At 35.7% G+C, this 25,126-nt stretch overlaps 1 protein-coding gene across 16 annotated transcripts in view; it reads right to left on the minus strand.

Moving 5' to 3' along the window:
* Positions 1-25,126, minus strand: part of SOX5 (SRY-box transcription factor 5) — a 930,253-nt gene that overhangs the window by 283,356 nt on the left and 621,771 nt on the right. For all 16 annotated transcript variants that reach the window (XM_042991948.1, XM_042991946.1, XM_042991954.1 and 13 more), the window contains one exon: positions 20,791-21,001. In XM_042991948.1, coding sequence (XP_042847882.1) covers positions 20,791-21,001 — 211 coding nt within the window. The remainder of the gene's footprint in view (positions 1-20,790; positions 21,002-25,126) is intronic.

Genomic DNA, 25,126 nt, shown 5'->3' on the forward strand with positions numbered 1-25,126 from the left:
ATACAGGATGGCACAAGTACTACAACACATGCCAGCTGAGGCTCTTTTTCCACTCTTGAGAAGAAATTAAATAGGTCTACTTCCATCCCCCTGAGGCTGCTCCACCATTGTCTCTTCTCCTTGTGCAAGGAACTTAAGAAAATGTATGGATTGCATTTTATTAACTGCCAGCAGGATAGGTGAGCATGTCAGAAGAAATGTATTAATACATTGTTCTATATGTGCCTCTTATACACCTGTATGTGTTAGAACTTAATCAGTTTGGTTTACACTTGGAGTTATAATGGTGGTGCCTAGGTGGCTGAATGGTTAAAGCTTCCGACTTTTGGTTTCGGCTCAGAATCATGATCGCACAGTTCACAAGATCAAGTCCCGTGTTGGGCTCTGTGCTCACAGCAAGGATACTGCTTGGAATTCTCTCTCTTCCCCTCCCTCTGCTCTCTCTCTCTTAAAATAAATAATTGAAAAACTTTAGAAAAAAATTGGAGTAGTAATTACAGGAAAAAACCAACCTTTTAAGGAGTTTTAATGAGTTTGGACTAAGCATTTAAATTTTTCATAATGGATCCAAACATGATTCCATAACTTAGTGTGTTTTAGTTCTTTGAGTAAGATTTACATTAGGTGCCAATTATGATCATCACCATCACCATCATCATCATCATTATCATCATCATGTTTCTGGCTCACCTTTCCAAATGTCATTCTGCTGATACTAAACCAATAGTCAAAAATAATATCCTCTACTATTTTAGTGAGGAAAAGGCTAAAGATGGATAAAGGGGAAGTAATACATTATATGCCCAGTCTTCTTAACTGGAGAACTTGGGAGAAAGCAATTAGAATATTTTCTTCAGAGCTATAAATTTGTCTCAGAAAGATGTGACTGGGCAGAAATCAATAACTTGAAAATACCCAGACAAGATGGGATGATGAGTTAAACTATATTATATGAAGGTATGTTATAAAAGGGTAGATTCAGTGAATATTGTGAGAGCTTTTTTGCACAAGCACTTAAAGAGAATTGGCTTGGGGCACCTGGATGATTCAGTCAGTTAAGTATCTGACTTTGGCTCAGGTCATGATCTCATGGTTTGTGGGTTCAAGCCTTGCATTGGACTCTGTGCTGACAGCTCAGAGCTTGGAGCTACTTCAGATTCTGTGTCTCCCTTTCTCTCTGCCCACCCCCTCATGCTCTGTCTCTCTTTCTCAAAAATAAATAAACATTAAAAAAAATTTTTAAATAAAGAGAATTGGCTAGAGCAGTCCTGGTAGCCACATGACGTCCATAGACGACATAAACAACAGATATGTATATTGTATACATTAGATACATGGTATATATAAATATAAACTCATTTTAGAGGATAAATACATGCACTGAAGGACTCTCCTCTCTAATGACAGAGCCTCCTGTACCGCCTCACTCACAGCTCCTTTCACCATGAAAACACATGGTTTACCTTCCCCAAAAGACTGTGAGCAACACAGGGAGAGAAACTGTATCACTGATTTCTGTCTTCTCATGAAGACTTATAAAATAACCTGCATATACTAGGACCTCCATAAATGTTTTCTGTCAGAATGAGAAGAATAAGTGAAGAGGTGAACAAACACAAAGGTGTCACACAGAAAGGAGGTATTGACTCCATGTTGGGCATCAAGAGAGAATTTATACAGATGCCAATAGGCATCCAAAGGTAATGAGCAAAAAATACAGAACAGAATGCGGAGTTCTGTTCCATACAGAGATCCTCCTCCTCTGTGTATTTTCTTTTTGTCAAAAATTGTTCTAGGTCAAAATTTTTAGTTTAGAGATTAACAGTGAGATAAATGCTCCCAAAATCTAACAGTAATTTCTTATATCTAGTGTGTGTGTGTGTGTGTGTGTGTGTGTGTGTGTGTGTGTGTTCAGTTCATTCTAGGGAAATTTTGGACACCTAACAGTTGACAAGATTTTGTCTTATGTATGTAAACATAAACATATATTTAAAAAAACTAAAAAGAAATCTAAAAACCTGTTAGAGACAGAGATTTAATACTCTTTAACTCCAAATCTTTAAAAACAATTATTAGACAATATTTTAGATGGTTTCATATGGGTTGGAATTCAGATAAGCTACTTCTAAAGGCAATATTGTATACATCCATCTCTACTTAATGCAATATACTTCAAAACCGGCAAATATTTTTAATTTAAATATTTGAAATTTAGAAAACAAAGGGGGAAAAATCCTGGCAATAAAAAATAAGGACTCCAGGGCTTACAATGTTTTTTCACTTAATTCATATGCTTTTATTAATCCCTAATTACAATATTCCTTAAGTGGAAAAGATGTGCTAAAAAATGTTCAACTTCATTTTATTTTCAGTTCTGGTGGTTCCTTCCTAATGAGTCCCATGAACTGAATGGAGAAAAGGCCAAGTAAAACAACAAGGTAGCTGTCCTCCCCTTTGCAGAACAAGAATAGCTAAACTTAAGTATCAAGGAGGAAAAACATGAGCAAACATGTCGAATTCCTCCCCCTTCTACTTTGCTCATGGATGTTTCTCTCCCCGGCACTGGGAGCACTATACCCTATAAAGGCTGAGAATTGGCCTGTCCTATTTACACTGCACTGCTCTCGACATCATGACCTCCCCATTCAGTGTTTCTTTTCACTTACACGCAGCATCTTGACACTGGTGGGAAATATTAGAGTGCTGGAACCAGGGCTGAAGCAAAAACCCTAGGGGATGGCGGAAAAAAATAAGCAAAAACAGAGAAAGATAACAAAACTCCAAAGGGAGGACGGTGTGTTTTGCTCATTTAATTGGCTTTCTGCTCCCCAGTCTTCCACATGCCTAATGTCACATGACAGTATAGAAACCTTTTGGGCAAATTTCTACAACAAACCATAACTTCTCAGAAAAGAAAGGCCTAAGCAACAGAGATTTAATTCATCTTGAAACAGCAAATCAATTCTCATCTATTAACACACTAAATACAGCATAGAGCACTGTCCTGTTATAATAAACAGACATGCTCAATTATGGTGTGCTTTCCCAGCTACTGATCTCTTCAGTAATTATACCATGCAATGAGCTCAACATTGATATTATATTAATATGCAGGGAGGAGAGAACTTAAATACAAATTAAATCAAGGCTCGATATTTCAGTGAAGCTTACATAAGGCCTGAGAAAAAATGGCATGTTTCTTAGAAGGAGGTAATAAAGGTGATTTGTATAATAACTCATTTTCTAGTTCTAATTAAAAAGTTGAGAAATGAAAACTATCTTAGAATTCTAGTCTCTTAACTGTCCATTTCAAACAAAGCTGACAAAGCTGTCTATCATGTTTCATAATCACCTGTACTTGTCATATTAACAGCAGTAACGATCTTCAAAAAAAAAAACATTTTATAGAGACATGTTGCAATAAAAAGTGAATGGCAAATAGCAACTTCTACGGAGACAAAACAAAACGATAAAGTTCAAGAAAAGGTTTCTTACCCTTTTGCAGAACTGTCAAACAACTTCTATTGACCAAGAAAAGCACACAGTAAACACACCAAAGAAAAGAAATGATGAAAGATGTATTTACTTGTTCAGGGCCTTTATTTTTCTTTCTATTTCACATACACCCACACTGAACAGTCTGCATTGTGTTAATAAATAACCAAGAGCAACCTAAGTGAACAGAGGAGGGGTTTCTATGATGCTGTCAGGTACCAGACAGTTGCTTGGCACGGCTGATACAGTTCTCTACATGGGAGTTGCACGCCCACATGAAAAAAGAGAGTGAGACAGAGAGAGAGAGAGAGAGAGAGAGAGAGAGAGGATAGGTTAATGGATGGATCCTCTTACTTCTTAGGTCCAATTGGAGGGAAGGAAGAACTGTTGGAAAATGACAGATCTTTGGAGTTGTCCAATCCTTTCAATTTGAGAAGGAACAAATCAATTTTACAGACCATGTCCTGCCAGAGTAATGTTTTACCCAATAACTTGCTATGGTTATTTGGAAATTTATGAAACTATAACTTCAAATACTTTAACTTTTATGAGTTTTTTATTGCTTTATTTTTCAAACTGTTTCTAATGTTGGCTCCATGCTTTATTTAGTCTCTGTCTCCATGTGTGTGTGTACATCTGACATATATATATATATATGTGTGTGTGTGTGTGTGTGTGTGTATAATATATCAGATTAATTTGATACATTCTTACTTAATTTGTCTGTTTCTATTTTCTAAAACACAAAAAGAAGACCAAATAATACACATGAATTGTGACTAAAATCCCAACTCAGTGTTCATGATGTTAGAGTTTACCTCATTTATGACATTAAATACACAAACAAGAGTTACTGTGTTATATCAGCCTGAGACATTTCAGTGTTTTGAGCTTACTCTTTATAAAAGTTTGCTTCCAAATGTCCCGTGACAGTCTTCCCTAAAGCTATGGGGAAAGTCTAACATAAATGAAAATAGGCTAAGTACCAAAACTATCATAGTAGAGTTGAACTTTTTGTATATATATATAGGTGCATATATATATGGGTATATATATATATATATATATATACACACACACACACACACACATATATACATATATACATATATATACACTATACTATATACTATACACACAACCTATATATATATATATATATATATATATATATATATAGGCAATTAGGGGCAATTCTGAATTTCTATTTCAGCTTGTCTGTTATAATGTATAAATATATAGTTTTTTTATCCACTTATTCATTTATTGCCTCATAAACGTGATATGTAGATGACCTAGGAAATAATTAATTGCAAAGATAGAGGAATAAAAGCTGGTTTGCAACTTCAAGACATAAAAGGAAGGACATGCATTCTAAATTTCACATATGATCTTCCTCTTAACTGTTAAACTTCATCATCCGAAAATAGGAGCACTGAGCACAATCTGCTATCCGAAGTTTATCATCACGTAAGATGGACTTTCTTAATCAATCCAAATATCCAGGTCATATGCTCATTCTGGCTTGCCCTAGCCTCACTGCTCCCTTACCATCTTGGCCACACTTCTCCTCAACATTAAGGGTAGTTAAGAAAGGCACACTGGGAGTCCTTGTGGTCTCAGAACTCTGGGAGCAGGTGGCACAGGAAACTCTGAGTGAGCTCTCCACTGACTCTAATGCTGTCCGTGCCTTCCCTGTAAGCAACTCCTATTAAAAAAAAAGACCAAGCATCCACTAGAACAAAACCAAGCAGGCCTATTTAATTAGGGCATTTGCTTGATATCCACTTCTTCATGTTAAACACACAGCCACACAGGCCTAGGAGGTCTGATTAATTTTAATATGCATGGTCGTGACAAGTGCCTTGAGGGTAACTGAGTGAAAAAAACACATACATGCGCAAATACAGAAAATCCTCCAGCTAGTCTAGTGTGAGAAATCAGTTTCAGAAAAATGCTGTGTCTGTTCCCCAGATGAGAGTGTTACTATTCAGCAAGGGCCTGAACCTTTAATGTGAGGGAAAAGAGGGCTCAGAAACAGGTGGCTGGCTCTTCACTCTTAAATAAATGGTATATCCAAAAGCTGTGGCACATAAGCAACAAGAAGGGCTGGCACATTCCGTTAATGTTTACCTTGAAATGTACAGCCTGGGTCAGTGGGTCTTTTTAAAGTGATCCATGTAATTAAAACTGAAAATCTGGAACTGACAGTTTTAGTGAAGGACAAGAAAAATAGGGGTGCCATATTTATCTGAAAGGTTTAGAAAATATTAAAAGCATTTGGGCATAGAGATGTTGGAGTGATCGTTTACAGAGTCTTCTCAGACAAACTCACGTATGAGCAGGAATCAAATAGAACTGTTATATTAACAGACAAATAGACACCTGAGAAAAGAATCCTGGCTAGATTGTTCTCAGAAAGATGAACATTAAGGACATGATATTTAGCATCCTTTCATATTACTAACAAATGTACAAGTTCTAGTCAAAAAGAAGAACAGAAGTTTTCTTGGCCAAATGGATTTCTTGTCCAGACAATCCTGGATCTCAGCTAAGGGACCTACTACTTTATATAAATAAGAGCCCAAAGGTAATCTGTGGGCCGTCACAGTCCAAGTCAGAAGGTCTTAAAAGAAAATATAAATTAATTTCCTGTAGCACTTAATGAAATAAAAAACTATCAAGATAAACCGCTACAATGGATACCACTTGAAAAAGAGCTGACAGCAGACAAAGTTTCTCTTTAGTGTTGAAAAATTACAAGGCTTCAAACTCCACTAACTGTGCTAAAGTTAAAACACTTCTTCCTGAAGAAAGAGGCTCGGCAGCATTGGAGGGTGTCTTCTTGTCCTGACCTTTAAAAAATAAACTCTTTTCTTTATCATCATTTTATGAGTGTCGATTTCCATACAGTGGTGCCTTTGAAAAGGGTGCCTGCAGGTTAGACTCTAGCTTGCTCAACAAGAAGAGAGACATTTTCCAGTGACAGACTGCACAGATGAACACAGAGTCACAATGCATTAGGAGTAGCCTCCAACAGCAGCGGGAGTGTGAAGGAACAAAACTTAAAAGGGCTCAATTGAAAAGTACCCTTGTTTGTCCTTCAGTGGAACAGCACTTACAAAGCCTCTTCAACATGTACTTTGTCAAAAGGACAGTGAGTAACTAAACAAAAGCAACTCAAACCTCTGCCAATTAAACTATCTTTAAGCTTTCCCCCTGATCCGTTCACTTTTTATTTTTCCCACCTCATCAAATGTGATTTTAAAACCAGAGTGAATTTCAAAGTGCCCTCTTCTTTGCCCAATTAATGGAATGCTTTGGAATTTTGAATTTAGGAAAGTCAATCTCCATAATTTCCTTATGAGAAATAGTAATTAAAAAGTTGGTAAAATTAGGGGGCAATTCTGAATTTATATTTCAGCTTGTCTGTTAATGTAATATGGTTCAATTTAGTTTCTAAGGGACTGCTCAACAGCAGACATTTAAATTATAAGAACAGGCATTGTGATTTATAATGTGAACTCAAACATCAAACGTGCAATGCCTGTAGGGATGTTCACAAGGCCAAATATCATGTAGCAGGGGCCTATCTTTTCCATAGAATAATTGCATTCAATGCTGTAGCACACCACAGATGAAAATATACTATTTATAATATGTACTTTAGGACCCCTAAAATAAGTCCTAAATCAGGGGGAAATTATACCCATTTAGAGGATCTATTGGTTCTATATGTCAGCATATTTATAATAAAAATTAAATGGGCATTAACTAATTATTTCTGGTGGGGAAAAATGCATAACTAAAGTATCATAGAAGGTGCAATCAACTAAAGTGAATTATTTTCAAAAGATGTACCAAAATGATACATTAAAAAACAGTATCTATACATATTTGAAAGTATTAAGGGAGGATAGTTCATGACCAACCACTTATATATACTTTCTGCTTCACAAAGAGCTAGTTACAAACTTAAAAACTGTCCAACCCAACTCTGCAAATGCTACAAATGGACTTAAATGAACGGTGTTTTTTTGTTTTGTTTTGTTTTGTTTTGTTCTGTTGATATTTACCACTGAGGATTTGCACTACATTGCACGGTGTCAGGGTGATATCCACTTAAGTGTTTCCACCTATGAAAACAATCTTTCTCATTGTGTCTGATAGAAACAGAGACATAGACGCAGAGAAAATGAGAATGAAAACCTCAGTATCCCCTTCACATACTGATGGTCTATGGTCTACAGATGACTCAGAGTGAAGGCTTGAAGTATGTCACAACATATACTTTTCCAAGCCTGTCCCATTGTTTTTGACTAGTTCTCACAAGAAGAAAACTAACTCTTTTGTGAAGTCTGTACTAAAAGCAATGAACTGTTGCATGTGAAGTAACACTGGGTGATTTTGGTAGTAGGCTGTGCCTTTAGGGTCTTGTAATATAAACTGTGAGTGAAGATTTTCTGAAGTTCAGAAAAAAGAAGTTTGAGTTGTGTAAATAATGACAAAGTCTAGTTCTAGTAGAAATGAAATTTCACAAATAAATGCAGTTTCTTACACACAAGGAGTACACTCATCACGGCACAACAATTTTGGAGGTGTGGGCGTCACACTCTAAGAAGGAAGAACACTGACAGATAAAGATGCTAAATAAAACCAAGCATATGTGGGAGCTGAAAAGGAGGACTGCGCACACACACACACACACACACACACACACAAGGAATGAAAAGGAAAAAAACATAATGGGGGAGGAAAGGAAGAATAAGTGAACCACATAAAAGAAAGCTAAAATTTTAGAAAATTATGAAACTTTGGCCAGGGAAGCCCTCACTTATATTTCTCTTCAGCACACATTCCCATTTATTGTAGAAATAAGAATATACCAAGTCCTCAAATGCAATGTTAAAATGCCTCTCCTAGATCCATGTCAATCACAGTTTGCAACTTTATTTGTATCAATTTAGAATTTTTTTCTTTCTTTTGGAACAGTAATTCTCAAGGTAGAAAATTGCCTAATTTGGGGTGCCTGGGTGGCTCTGTGGGTTAAGTGACTGACTTTGGCTTAGGTCATGATCTCACAGTTTGTGGGTTCGAGCTCTGCGTCAGGGTCTGTGTTGACAGCTCGGAACCTGGAGCCTACTTGGGATTCTGTGTTTCCCTCTCTCTCTTCCCAACCTATGTGCACTCTCTCGCTCTCTCTAAAATAAATAAACATTAAAATAATTAAAAAAAAAGAAAATTGCCTACCATATTTTATTTAGGGAAATTTATAAAAATAAAAATCAAAGCAACTACCTCTCCCAGGACTTTTGTAACGATTGAGTTTGTTGTTATTGTTACTGTCAACTACACATCCTAAATTTCCAGAATTTTGCAGGTCCGAATCATATTTTTTCAGTACATAAAAGCATTCTGGGAAAGCAACACTGGGAACTAGATAATGTTTCCAGATGCCTAAAGTACCAATGTTTCTAACCAGCCAAGAGGCGATAATGACAATAAGTGGTGCAATTCCAAGTTCTAGTTATAATTATAAAGTACTTTCACGGGCATTACCTCATTTGTTTCCTTCAGCAACCCTCTGATGAAAGTAGCGCAATTAGCATTGCCAACTGAAGGCAGATATTCATTATATTAACACAATTATTATAGCCACTTAAAAGCAAGAAAATATAATGTTTCCTATAATAAAAATAATAAGGTAGGGGCACCTGGGTAGCTCAGTCGGTTGAGCATCCAACTCTTGGTTTTGGCTCAGGTCATGAACTCAGGGTCTTGGGCTCAAGCCTTGCATTGGGCTCAGAGTTGGCATGGAGCCTGCTTGAGATTTTCTCTGTCTCCCTCTACCCCTGGTCACACTCTATGCACATGCTCTCTCTCTATTATTATTATTAAGAAGAAGAATAAAAAGGTAGATGCTCAGCTTTATGCAGATAGATTCTTATTTAAAACTTAAAAATCCCTCATGAATCCTGAGTTTGGAAATTCTACCCTTGAGGTAACATGCTAGAGTTCTTGGAAGACTGGAGGGAACAGAGAAGGTGTTGAAAGGAATCAGTCATATTTTTGTCTCCATTGCCCTCTAACACGAACTGTGTGTGAGTGGGGGCGGAGGAAGGTGGTAGAACAGAAGATCCAAAATTAAGAAGCCTCCATCTTGAGCCTATTATAAGAAATAAGGACTCCCTCTGCAATGCCTACTCTACACACTTAGAAAAGGACGTTGGTCTCCATGAGGTTGACACACTGTTAAAGACCCACTTATAACTCTGAATTTTGAAAAATTATTCATAGATCAACCCAATTCACTTCTCACTTTGCCTACAGCAGTGGGGGAGAATTATTGTCTACAACCACTAATCCATAGACAATGCCAACATATTTCCTTCGAGAAATGTGAAATGTTGGAGTCATTTAAAACATTAATGTGAATGTAAAGTTTTCATTATACGTGTATCTTAGTTTTGTATCCTGGATCTTATAATACCTAGTTTTCTGACCTAGGACAAAGTTTTCACTTCCAAGTCACAGAAAAAAAAACCTGAAAGTACTGACTTCAAAGATTAAATAATGATAGAGGTACACATATGGGGAGAAGAAGTTTGGAGAAGACAGGATGATGAGACAAATAAGGAGGTCAAGGCAGAGTTTGAGTAGGATACAAAGAAAAGAGAATGTTAAAACCAGACCAAAAAGACAAATGAAACCTAGTCCAATTTCAGGGTAGTGTTAGTTAGCAAAGGCCACAAAATGTCAATTAGTGGTTTGACTGTCACACACAGTTAAGATAAACAATCACCTTTTATGTGTCATGCCCATTAAGAAACAGACAGGCACAGGTAATCAAACTAAGGACTCTTCATTCACATACTATTATAGAAGACAGGAGGTAAATAAACAATAGTGATAATGAAATAATAAGAACTAACAGAAGTGAGCTAGTGCCAATAGGGTAGCCTAAGCCAAATCCTGACAAAGGTGTTCAGAGAAGGTGTGGAGTCTTAAAAGGTGAATAAAAATTCACTGGGTAGATAAGACAAGGAATGGCATTTCAGGCAGAAGAAACCACATATGAAAAAGTACAGTAGTATTAAAAATACAGTACTGAAAGAACCAAAAGCAGTTTGATAAGATAGCACAAAACTTGCACCTCAGAAAACAGTGAAAAGTAAGGTTAAGGGAGAAAAGGGGTTGAGTCAGATTATATATGGTCTTATGTTCAATGCCAAGTAGTTTGGTGGAGGACAGTAATTTTGTTCCGATTCTAGTTTCTCTGTATAATAAGAACATAAGCAAGTTACTAAGCCTCTGTTTTTCATTTCTAAGATACAAAATAATGTTAACCTGAGAGTTTTTGAGGATTAAATGAGATAGCTCACATAATATCTGGCAGAAGAATCAGATCTTTGTTAAAGTGTTTCATCTCCCATCCCCAAGAAACCAATGGCCCCATTGAGTTGAGGAGGTATAAACATCCTTTCAACAAATATTTTGAATATTTACTACATGCACTACCCTCACATTTAAGGAGTTTAACATAGGGGAAGAAACTGACAAATATATGGACAATTATATTACAGTGGAGTTAGGGTAACAATGGAGGCAAATAATAGTACTTTAAAAAGATGACAAAGTTAGGGGCACCTGCATGGCTGTCAGTTGAGTGTCTGACTTCAGCTTGGGTCATGATCTCCTTGTTCTTGGGACTGAGCCCCACATCGGGCTCACTGCTATCAGCAAGGAGCCACGATGGATCCTCTGGCCCCCTCTTTCTGCTCCTCCCCCACTTGTGCTCTTGTCTCTCTCAAAAATAAATAAACACTAAAAGAAATGATGACAAAGTTAAAGCAGTGAGTACAAATAACTCATTCTAGCAACTGAACTTGGAGAGATGAGGAGGAACACATAGAGGTGATGGGAATGAAGAAAAGGTAAGTTTTGCTTCTTGCGTTTCTAGAAGGAAGAGATGCAAATTTGCCTACAAGCTGAAATGGCCGTGGCAAAGAGATGTTTAACATAGCATTGATGTTAATATAGAAAAATGAAAAGAAGCAGCCTGCCATAATCTTTGTATGTAAAAGAATTCTATTTCAAGTATGGTATTTAAAGTTATTCTCATCTGCACTGTTAACGACCCAAAGTTTGAACGAAAATCAGCTTGAGAACTTGAGAGCTCAGGACATTTGGGGAAACCTATACGATCTTGGCTTTATTAGGTAAATTAAGATATCTGGTTGCCTTAGATTCAATCAAATTTAATAAACAGTGAAATACTCTTCAATACAATGGTAGTGACATTATTTCTAAAAGACCAAGAAAAAGAGGATAAAGAATGTCAGAATGTATGTTGTAACTGAACAAGACAGGAAACTGAACCTGTAAAATGTGGACTGGATTCTCATTTGGCTTTAACACTGACTTGCTGTGTGATCTCAGGCATATCTCTGCCTCAGTCAGTCTCTGTCCTCTGTCTCTGTCTCTATCTCTCACAAATGAAGATAGAGTCCTAAAATGTGTCTACATTTTATTCAAATTCTGAATTTCTATTATTCCACAACTATTTTGCTCCCAGACATAATGACAACTAAAACAAATTTTTATTAAGATACTCTCCAAGGCATTTTTGCTTTAGTACTTTAAACTCAAAACAGTTTAAACTGAGCTGATTTTCAATTAAAACTTTCTGGAGATTTGATCACCACTGAGGCATTAGAAACTTACTTTAGCAGAAAATTATTAAGTAATACTTTATTATCTAATATTCCAAAGGAATTTAGGCACACACGGGCTAAAGAGTAACATTAAACTATTACTGGCAAAATTCCTAATCAGACGAAACACTTTAACTAGTGGTTAACAGCATGGATTATAGTTTAGGTTGACTTCAGTTTGAATAATGCCCCTGACACTTAGTCGCACAGTGACATATTTAATCATGTTTTCTCATCTGAAAATGGAGATAATATGAATATTTACTTCACACAAGTGGCACTTCCTGAAATTGGGACAACTATACATAGCAGCCTTGGTTATAAGGTTGATATATAAAACCTTATAACCATATAACCATATATGAAAAACCATATAAAGATCAAATAAAGGGTTTCATACAAATTCTGAAACACTACAGTTAACACATTATATGGACTTAACACATGTTACATTTTCCCCCACCAATACATCATTATTTAATCAGTTTTGATGCAGATATTAGGTCCCATATTATAATATTCAACCTCATTCATTGTTACCCTTAGCCTCTAATAGTTAAAGACTAACTGATAGAGCTTAGTGACTACCAAGTATAATGCAACTATATTACATAGGCCAGATGTTTTGAGCTGTGAATTTTCCATGAAGTTTGGTACTCCATGTCAGTTAAGAGACACTAGACAAGGAAGTCTCTCATGCCAGAGTTTTGTGAATAATGACAGGCAAAAATTCTGATGGAGGAAAAAGATTCAAACAAAAACACATTAATACATTTTCTCCTATTTATAACTTTTAAAATATCTTAATTGGTTGAAAAACTAACGTAGCTGGAATAAAAGAGCCATTTTTCCTTCAACTCATAAGCAAATCTAATTTTCTTTCTAACCATGTCACCTCAGTGGCCTCCTTTTGTATGACACACCATTCTCTTCTAACTTCTGAATTTTTGTTAGTTTGCTGTTGGCAGGGATAAGGTCGGAAATAATAAAGACTTTCTACTGAAATCTGCTTTCCCCCCTCAATGAGAGGAAGCAAAGGCATGAATATGGCACCCTCATAATGATTTAGCTGGGGCTTAATGAAATTTTCATCACAACCTGCTGTTCATTTTAATGGCCTTTGAAAAACAATGGAAAAAATAGCTTGGGGGAAGAAAGGATTTTTCCGTGGCATATATTTGCGAGCTTAACATTTAGTTTCATTCACCCTATCTCCGGTCCCCTCACCCCCATATTGCTGCTCTCATCACAAAGCTATTACAATGTTTTGTAGTTTTTGAGTATGAGTTTTGCAGTTCTTTTGTTACATTTATTCCCATTTTATTCTTTTGATGCTACGGCACATCACAGAACTATGATCATTTGTACTATATATACATATATATATATATATATATATATATATATATATATATATACACACACACACACACACACACAGTGTCTTCCTAATGCTTAGATAATATCACGTCTTGGTATCCACTCTTGTGTCCAACCATAACTTATGATTAATAGAGTATTTAAAGCCGATGTAACTTTCTATTTACTGTTGGGACTTTTACACATCTCGCTGGATATATTTCCCCATTTTTTTCCCTTTTCAGTTAAATAAACATTTGTTGACATTCTATTCCTTTCCTATGATATGATTTTCTGCCTTTCTATAATATTTTTCTAGGTGATTAAGAACATCACTCTATTGAATACATAAATTGCTGCTTGACATATCTCTCAATCGCTGCAGTTATTAAACAAACATTCCTGTCAGGGCAAATTTCCTTATCAATAAAAGTGAGAGCATTTACATTTCTGTGTACCGGAAACACAAACTAGGAATCTTCTATATGTAAACAGAAATGCATCGTAGCGGTCTTGTTCATACGTATCTTTCTTGAATTCAGGCTTTTACATGTTTGCCATGGTCAATTTATATTACTGCTTCCATAAAGACAATCTCTGCATTTCTCAATGCCTTCATAGTATTATCTTGAGCTGAGCTTTTAATATACCTGTATGAGGAAAACTGCAAAACAATTGTGGAAAATACGATAATGAAAACACTATAATGTCCACACGTAATAGTGATGTTTCCTCACATCAGCTCCTGCTGCTGTGGATGCTCTATCTCTGCTCTTTTGCTTGTGTAGCTGTTACTAGATAATATACTTTCCTCTTAAGTCCCAATGCCTCAAAATGTTACCTGCTAAGCAAATTGGGAGGCACTGTCTAGGGTCTTCTTTCCTTTGGGGAATTACTCACTTGGATCTGGCCTGTCATTTACCTCCAAAATAAGGGTCTATGCAACTACTTAGAAGCCAACATGACACCCTGGAGAAATACCAAGGTCATATACCAAATTTCCAGGGACAACATCATCTCAAGTACACTCTCCTCCCACAAAAATACTTTGTAATCCAATATATAGCACTGCCCTGGTAGTTCTTCCTAGACCTTATACCTGGGCCACAAACGTATCTTAAAGAAAAATTAAAAATTGACATGGGAGGGAAACACTTCCCAACTCATTCTATGAATCCAGCATTATCTTGCTAGAAAAATCAGACAAAAACATTAAAAAAAAAAAAAAACAGTAACAGCAACTCTAGACCAATATGACTCATGAACATAGATGAAAAAATCCTAATGAAGTATCGACAAATTGAATCCATTAATATAGATATTATAAACCACAACTAAGTGGAATTTACTCCAAGTTTGCAAGGTTGGTTCAACATTCAAAAATCACATCACATGAACATGCTAAAAAGCTAGAGTGTATTATGCTGAGCAAAATAAGTCCATCAGAGAGAGACAAATGCCATATGATCTCATTCATATGTGGAATTTAAGAAACAAAACAAATGAGTAAAGGGGAAAAAAGAGAGAAAAGCAAACCAAGAAACAGACTCTTAACTATAGAGAACAAACTGATGGTTACCAGAGGGGAGACCAGTGTGGGGGTGGGTGGGTGAAATAGGTGATGGGGATTAAGGAGTACACTTGTGATAAGGGATACGGGGGTGGCTCAGTGGATTAAGGAACAGACTTTGGTTCAGGTCATGATCTCACAGGCTCGTGAGTTCCTGCCTGGTGTCAGGCTCTGGGCTGACAGCTCAGAGCCGGGAGCCTGCTTCATATCCTGTGTCTCCCTCTCTCTCTGCCCCTCCCCCAATCTCTCTCTCTCAAAAATTAATAAACATAAAAAAAGGAGCACATTTGTGATAAGCACCCAATGTTGTATAGAAGTGTTGAATCACTATATTGTACAACTGAAAGTAATATTACACTACATGTCAACTAACTGGAATTTTTTTTTTCAATTAACTGGAACTTAAATAAAACCTTAAAAAATAAATCATCTAAATAGATGAAAAAAAATTGACAAGTTTTAATAACCATTCATGGTAACAACTCTCAGCAAACTAGAAGAAGAAGGGAATTCCCTCAACTTGATAAAGAATATCTACATAAAACCACAGCTAATATATTTAATGATACCTAGAAGCCTTCTCCTTACAACCAAGAACAAGGCAAGATGTCCCATTTTACCACTCTTATTCAACACCGTACTGGAAGCCAGCTAATGCAGTAAGACAAGAAAATGATATAGAAAGTATACATGCTGGGAAGGAAGAAATACAACTGTCTTCATTCACAGATAACATTATTGTCTATATGGAAACTTTAAAGAATAAACAAAACTCCTGGAGATAATAACTAAGTAAAGCAAGGTCACAGGATACAAGGTTAATATTCAAGATCCAATTGCTTCCCTTTATACCAGCAATGAACAGTTAGAATTTGAAATTAAACATACAATATAGAGGCACCTGGATGGCTCAACTCGTCAAGCATCCAACTTCATCAGGCTATGATCTCACTATTTGTGAGTTTGAGCCCCATGTCTGGCTCTGTGCTGACAGCTCAGAGCCTGGAGCCTGCTTCAGATTCCATGTCTCCCTCTCTCTCTGCCCCTCCCCTGCTCACACTCTGTCTCTGTCTCTGTCTCTCTCTCCCTTAAAAATAAATGTTAAACAAATAAATAAAAATACATCATGAAAATACTGTGTATAAGTGTAACAAAATATGTAAAAGATCTATATGCAGAAAACTATGAAACTGAAAATAAATCAAAGAAAATCTTAATCAGTAGAGAAATATTTTTGTATTCATGGATAGAAAGATTGAACACTGTTAAAATACCAATTCTTCCAACTTCCCAGGAAGTAATTCTGTAGATGGCAAGACCAATTCTAAAGTCTACAGGGAAAGGCAAAAGACCCAGAATAACTAACACAGTACTGAAGTAAAAGAACAAAGTTGGAGGACTGACACTTCTCAACTTTGAAGTCATAGTTATTAAGACAGCAAGGTATTGGCAAAAGAATAGACAAATTGATCAATGGAACAGACTATAGAGGGCAGAAGTAAACCCACACAAATACATTCAACTTAACTTTGGTGACGGAACTAAGGAAATTCTGTGGAGATATGATATTCTCTTCAACAAATGGAGCTAGAACAACTGGACATCTACATGCAAAAACACAAACTAGACAGAGAACTTAAACCTTTTACAAAAAGTAACTCAAAGCAGATCATAGAACTAAATTGTAAAATGCAAAACTACATAACTTGTAGAAAATAACAGAGGAGAAAATTTAAATGACATTAGGTTAGGCAACATACATTTAGCTATAGCATCAAAAGTATGATCCTTGCAAGACAAGAGGTAAGTTCAACTTGATGAAAATTAAAAACTTTTGCTCTACAAAAGAAAATGTTAAAAGAAAAAAAAAGAAGCTAGCTACAACCGGGAATCAAATATTTGCAAAACAGATACCTGATATAGGACTTGTATCCAAAATACACAAAGAATTCTTTAAACTGAACAATTAAAAAAAAAAACACCTCAATTAATAAACTAGCAAAAGATGTAAACATACACAAAGAAGATATACAGATGGCAAATACAACATATGAAAAGATGCTCCACATCACATGTCATCATGAAACTACAAATGAAAATGATGAGATGCCACCACAAACCAATCTGAATGGATAAAATCCAAAGGACTGACAATATCAAATGCTGGTGGGGTATGGAGCAACAAGAACTTACATCCGTTGCTGCTGGGAATGCAGAGTCTCACAACCACTTTGAAAGATGGTTTGGCAGTTTCTTATAAAAGCTAAGCATAATCTTACCATACATTTCAACAATCACATTCCTAGGTGTTTACCTAGTTGAGCTGAAAACTTATATCCACACAAAAACCTTCACATAAATACTTACAGAAGCTTTACTCTTAACAACCAAAAACTGGAAACTAAGATGTCCATTGATAGGTGAATAGATAAACAAACTGTGGTACATTCATACAATGGAATTTTATTCAGGGCTAAAAAGAAATGAGCCATGAACAGATATGACGGAAACTTAAATGCACATTGATATGTGAAGGAAGCCAGTTTGAAAGATACATACTGTATGCTTCCAATTGTACGGCAGTCTAGAAAAGGCAAAACTACAGAGATAGTGGAAAGATCAGAGATTGCCTAGAATTCTGGGGAGAGAGGGAGGAAGGAATAAACAAAGCATAGGGGATTTTTAAGGTTATCAAACTGTTCTGAATGATACTATAATGGTGGACAAGTGACAAAATACATTTGTCAAAACATGTCAGAAATGTACAATACAAAGATTGAACCTTGATGTAAGAAGATTCTACAAGGTAATTTAAAAATTTGAGAGATACCAGGAAAAACCACAGAAAGAATTTAATTGTATTAAAAATGCTTGGAAAAACCTCACTGAATGAGATAGAGGAAAGATTACCTAAGTAATTTTTGAAATGAATGGAATCTGTAAAACTAAAGGCAAAGGAATTGCACATAAGTACTATACTCTATTTATAAGAATGTTTCCCATGGCAGTATCAGTTAAAAATTCTGATACTGTTATACATATATACGGGAGTTGAACAATAAGCAAATGGACGGTGGATGGTAGGTTCTGGGTTACTCACAGTTGGGATGGGAATGGAAGCATCAACAAGGAATAAGGCTGGAATGATCCATGTGGAAATGGATTACAGTTGCACACATTAGTAAGAACTCTGTTTCGCCTAATATATAGACAGTTAGACATAGAAATATTTATAGATATGTATGTATAAAGGTTAGCACGCACACATATATTTCTTTGTTCTGTCAGATAAAAGGCCCTAAAGGCAAGGACACCTTGGTAGCAAGGAACACACTTTGTGTCCAGATCTGGCTTTCTAATACCATTCTCCAATAAAAGAAACCAGGGCTTCTTTGAGAAATGGCTGATTCCAGAACCAGGGCATGTAATACCCAAATGAGTCTGCAGCACCTTACAGTTCCAGAAAGTCAAGACGTGCTCAAGAAAAAAAAAAAAAAAAAACTACCCACAATCACCGTGATATGTCAACATGACACAGCGGTCAATAGAAAGAGTTTCCAATGGCCAAAGCTGAAACAAGTTGAGCAACAAAATAAAGTAGAATTGGATTATAAGTGCAAGTATAAAATATCCATGCTGTCCATACTTAGATAAATAAATTATTGAATGAATAAATGATGGAGAAAAGATAAATCTCTCATGCAGAAGAATTCCAAATTAATTATGTAGATACTGTACTCTAAAGAGGGGGAACACAACTCCCTACTCTTTAAATGTGGGTTGCACACAGCATCTCTCTTCCAAAGACTAGGGTATGGAAAGGGGGCAGGAAGGGTAGCTTTATAGTGGAAACACCCGACAAACACTGTTTATCAGCCAGGTGATCAAGGTCAACATCAAATTCATAAATCAAATAGAGAGTAAGTACCTTTGATATTATGTGACAAAAATGGTACTTTACCTTATGACCTTCCTCCCCAAACATATAACCCTAGTTCAATCAAGAGAAAACCACCAGACACTTTGAATAGAGGGATATTCTACATTCTACCTGCACAGTATTCCTCAAAACTTTCAAGGTTATCAAAAACAAAAACAGTCTGAGAAACTGTCACTGCCAAAGGGAACCCAGGGAGACATGACAAATGAATGTAACATGTTATCCTTGATGACATCCTAGAACAGATAAAGCATACTGGTGAAAACTAATAAAATACGAAGAAATTGTGGACTCTAGTTAATGATAATGTATCACAACCTAAAAGATACAAAATAATTTTAAAAGCATAAAATTGATTGTGCAAAACGAACAGAACATGTGAAACTAAAGATTAAAGAGAAATGCATCATAAGGATAAGAGTTGTTATATCAGAAAGCTACTAATGTAAGCAATTTTTATGTTCCTTTTAATTTTTATGTGTTTTTAAACACTTCTTAAATAAGAAGATAGTATTTTTAATATCAAGAAAAATTCCATCACATTAAAAAAATTGTCTAGGTCCTCCTCAAAACCCCATTTTTATCTCCACATGGATGAAAGCCAAAAGTCTTTGGCTGACTAGATTATCTCTAAAACTCTTTCCAACTGTAAGATCATGTGAATTACATAAATTATAACTAAAATCCATGTCCCAGCTATGCATCTGGTAGGAACCCAGAAATATTTAATTACCATATGACTCCCAAATATACTGGTTAACATACATTTTGTGCCATATATACTCATAATTTGCCAGTGTCCTAACAACAGACTAGAAATGAGCCCAACTCAGTGTTACAGAGTATAAATGCAGTATATTTTTGGTGTAAAATATGTCTTTTTATGTCACTATTTTTTGTTTGTTTTAAATTTCCATCTGACTCTTAAGTAGAAGGCATGCTCTTGTGTGCAATGTGGCATCCGTGCTTAGGAAGAATACAGGTTTAAATAGGAGTTAGTGAACATCTAGAACATAAAGGGTGACTATCAGTTATACATAAACTGTGTAATTGGCATCGGTTGTTCTATTTGTTTGTTTGCTTGAATTTTACTTCATGTGCATATCACCCATTGGCTACTACCAGTAACTATTAAAGAGATTTAGAAGATGAAATCTTAAAAGAAAGGCATCATGGAAGCTGAACAAAATGGGAACTTCAGCATAGCTAACAGAGAATAATCAATGATTTTAAAATATACAATAGGCCTAAACCATATTAATCTTGGAACAGACTGAACTAAGGTAATATAAGATGCATTCATGAATAAAGATTATAAAATTTAATAAAGTTGTGAAATGGCCTTGGGGACAAAAACTGGAGATGAACAAACCAGCCTGCAGATATTTGGGGTTGTAGGCGGTGCCTATTCCGGGCTCCGCTCTCACATTCTATTCTTGAATCTTTAAGTTTTACTAAACCACAATTTACCCATGTGTGAAAGTAAGGAAGACATCATAACAGAAATTAATGATTTAAAACACTGGGACAAACTGAAATATTTCTGGAAAAAATATCTCTCCATCTTCATAGCATTAGGTTTCCATTTCGTATAATTTAACTTTGAGTATAAGTTAAAAAAAAAAAAAAACAAACAAACAGAACTAGAAGTTAAAACCCAACTCTTAAAATCAGGAGATGGAAGCAACTTTGCTTTCTCTGCTAACCTTTACCTTCTGGCTCATTTTTGATGAGCTCTTCCATTTTCCTCTGCTTCAAGGTGTCAACAACGTCAGCTAAGCTGCCTTTGCGCCGTTCGGGAGTTCCCAGGGCCGTGCTCGACGAGGACTCACCACTCTGCCTCCCACCTTCTTCTGCTTTCTGAGGTGAGGTAGATGAGTTGTGTGGGGCAAATGAAGACATAACTTTATTGCCATCAACTTCCTGAAAGAGAAAGCAAAGGAAAAAAATTTTAATTCTGGAAGCTTTATTTGTTTTTTAATTGGTTAGGTGGCTTATTTAGCTAAAGCATGAAAAAGCAAAACTTCATTCTGCAAGACTAAAAGAAAGAAAGAAATTTTAAAAAAAAGAATGCATTAACTTTACAGGCTCATACAGTGTGAGTCAAAGATCAATTCACAGAAGAAATAAAAATATGGAGATTCTCTGCCTTAAGACTGAAAACAAATGGGAAAAAAAGCCTTACACAAAGCCTGTATTGATTACATGTATTTTCCTGCTTTGAAAGTCTTAGATTTTCCTATGAACATCAAATGCACAAGTCATCTGTCCTAAACATCCTCATGATATTGCAATATTTAAATAAGTAACATCATGCACTTCAAATTTCATTTTAAATATCTGCCTCTTCTTGATGGTGCTCCTAATTAAAGTAGGGTCCTTTTTTAGTTCTCCACCTCCCTCTCATGCTTTTGAGAAAGCATCAGCCACACAGGTTATTTTGACATCAGATAGGAATACTGAAAGTTTATTTCTGCCTATGCCAAAGATGTTTCCAATTCTATTTGTTACTGCAAGCATTGTTTCTGTCAATATTCTTCTCTATTTTGCACTGTAAGCCTCACATGTCCTACAAAAGAAAGGTTCTTGCAATCTTTCCCTGTTCATATTTGTGTATGTGTATGAAAAGAATTTATTCTATAATTCTAAAATTTGAAAACATATTTGATGTTCTTTTTATCCTTATTTTCCCCATAATTTCTTATCCAACTGTAGCCATCTACCTAATATTTGTGGTATATTTTGTATAAAGGTACTAAATTGATTTTTCATACATGTGCAAGAGGAGTGTTATTGAAATGATAAAGAAAAATTAATTTTCATACTTAAAGGTTTCCCTTTTATAATCTCTTACTTCCATAATCCTTTAACTTCTCACAAAGCAGATTTCTTAAAAAACTTGTATCCTAAGATCTTTGAGGAAGTTAGTCTCTAAGTACAGTTCTTAATTCTAGAGTATTAAAAGTTTCCATTAAAACATATTTGAAAGGCATCTGGGTGGCTCAGTCAGTTAAGTGTCCAGACTCTTGACTGCAGCTCAGGTCATGATCTCTGGGTCATGGGATTGAGCCCCACATTGGAATCTGTGCTGAGCACTGAGCCTGCTTGAGATTCTCTCTCTCTCTTTCTCTCTCTCTCTCTCTCTCTCTGCCTCCTCCCCACTCTCTCTTTCTCTTTCTAAAATAAAAATAAAAAATAAATAGAAATATATTTGAATGTACACACATCAAATATTCAGAATAATAGATTATATTCTTGTTTATACATTTCTTCTGTAAGACATGTTAATAGGATCCCTTGATCCCAGAACAGTGACAAATCACACTGATTTGATATCTAACGTTTTTAAGGTTAATTCTAACATATTTGACTAGTTAAAAAATATACTAAAATATTTGTCATTTTAACTTCTAAAAGCAGATTAAAATAGAGATGTCAATACAAATATAATCATAATATGTTCATATGACTTTTTGTTAAAGGATAATAATACAAGGCATTAGCTACGGTGTAAGCATCAGTGTGTTGAGGGAGACTAGGCAATGTGGAGAAAGTAAAAGTAAGAAATGTGTGCAAACAGAATCTTCAAAATTATAATTCTACACCCAAAATGGCTTCTATTTCTTATAAACATTACAGAATATGCAGAAAACATTACTATGTCTTAAATGAATATTCCATAGATAATACTTTCATATATGAATCTTAGCTTATAATGTACTTGGATTTGGAAATCAATATGCACAATGTAATAATTACAAGCCCCTTCGGGCTAAGTGAAGGTACACTTCTAGAATTATTTATTTAAAACTCACACATAAATACAAGCAAATCCATAAACACACACACACACACACACACACACACACACACACACACACACCTGACAAAAGCAATCACAAATCCATTCAGTAAACTAAGGAATGTTTTTATGAATGGTCCATAACACACATTAGTTCAGTTTCATCATCAAATCAGAATATAGCAAAATCTCTGTATTCATTTTCCACAGATCTTTCTTCTCACTTATTTCCAGGGTCAAAGCAGAATAACCCCAATATTAGCCTCACTTTGAACATTTCTATTCTATACACATTATATGATATGATATATCACATTATGTGATGACAAACGTAACAAACAAGAATTTGGCAGCTGCACTTCATTGCCCATAATTGAAAACTACAAATATCTTTCTATAGAATCTTTAGTAGAGGGAAAGACAACCAAATTATATACAATCACATCGATTAAGGTATCAGAAAATATTCCAAACTAAAGTAAAACAAAATAACATCCCATTTTGCATGTCTCTAATTTTTTACACCTTGCAAAGCAGGGCATATTTAAAGAGGTTACCATCATTTCACAAGTATTCTAAACTCAGTTACTACAACAGTATTAAAAGTTAATTATCAAGGCTAGCTCATGAACAAATATCTTCTCATCTGGCTATTTCACCTGTCTGATTACATTTCAGCCTCTAGCACTGTTAATCCCTTTAACAGTTTTATGTGGTTACCAGATATTGTAGGGTGGGACTCCACTGTTCATTTGCATGGTGAATAGCTTGATAAAGAGTGCTGGCACTCTTCAGTCAAGAAAGTCCTATAATTGTCCATTTCCTCCCTGGGATTACATTTACTGTACCTAAAGTAATGACTGCATTTTCCTCTTCACTTTGCTGGCAGGCGAACATCCAGAGTCTACTAACAGAAGTGTTCATGGTCCAGACCAGCAATATATATTTCAGCAAATTTTTGTGAGTGCTAAAGGCAAGCTTCAATATTTTGCAGTAGAGCTCTCAGAACTGCGAGGCAGGATTTCTAAAGTCTAATGATAAAAGAGGGTTCTAAACTTTTAGAACAAAGTTGATAATCTTTGTTACACTTGAACACGCTTTACCTAATCCTGCCTCCTTTGTCACTGTTGCAACCATGAGACAAAGGAAGGGATATGCTTACTGTATCTATCTTTATTTAAATAAATTTTTAAAAAATGCATTCCTAAACTGAGTGCAGCCACTCTGGAAAATAGCATGGAGACTCTGCAAAAAGTTAGCAACATCTTACGACCCAGCAACTACACTACTAGGTATTTACCCAAAGGATACAAAAATACAGATTCAAAGAGGCACATGCACCCTGATGTTTATAGGAGCATTATCAGCAATAGCCAAATTACGGAAAGAACCCAAATGCCCATTGGCCAATGAATGGATAAAAATGTGGTATACAGACACAATGGAATATTACCGAGCCATTAAAAAGAATGAATTTTTTTTAATATTAAATATAACTGATTGTCAAGTTGTTTTCCATACAATACCCAGTGCTCATCCCAACAGGTGCCCTCCTCAATGCCCATCACCCACTTTCCCCTCTCCCTTATCCCCCATCAACCTTCAGTTTGCTCTCAGTATTTAAGTCTCTTACGGCTTGCCTCCCTCCCTCTCTAACTTTTTTTCCCCTTCCCCTCCCCCATGGTCTTCTGTTAAGTTTCTCAAGATCCACATATGAATAAAAACTTATGGTATCTTTCTCTTCCTGACTTATTTCACTTAGCATAATACCCTCCAGTTCCATCCATGTTGCTGCAAACGGCCAGATTTCATTCTTTCTCATTGTTAAGTAGTATTCCATTGTATATATAAACCAGTCACACACTCTGCTCACTGAGTCAGCCAGGTGCTCCTTAATATGTATGGGCATCACTAGCATCCTTTCTAGTACAACAAAGTTTTTAATTTAGGAAAAAAAAACACAGCACAGAAAGTTTCGACTATCTTTAACTAGATTCTCATTAGTGCAAGTTCATGATTTTTGGTATTTCATAGAGGTAGCATAAAATGAACTACAGATACCTAGAGAAAGTATGAACAAGCTTTAACATGGTCATGTTTTTCTGGTAATGTGCTGTTTTTGTAAATATCAACAGGGCAAGGCAAAACAAAATTTGAAAAATTTCTTCAAAGCCGTATTACTTAGGTTAAATGGGTAAAGGTGGGCAAAAGTACAAATGTTCAGTTATAAAATAAATTAAGTCCTG

Source organism: Panthera tigris, chromosome B4 (assembly GCF_018350195.1).
Source record: "Panthera tigris isolate Pti1 chromosome B4, P.tigris_Pti1_mat1.1, whole genome shotgun sequence".
NCBI classification, from domain to species: domain Eukaryota; kingdom Metazoa; phylum Chordata; class Mammalia; order Carnivora; family Felidae; genus Panthera; species Panthera tigris.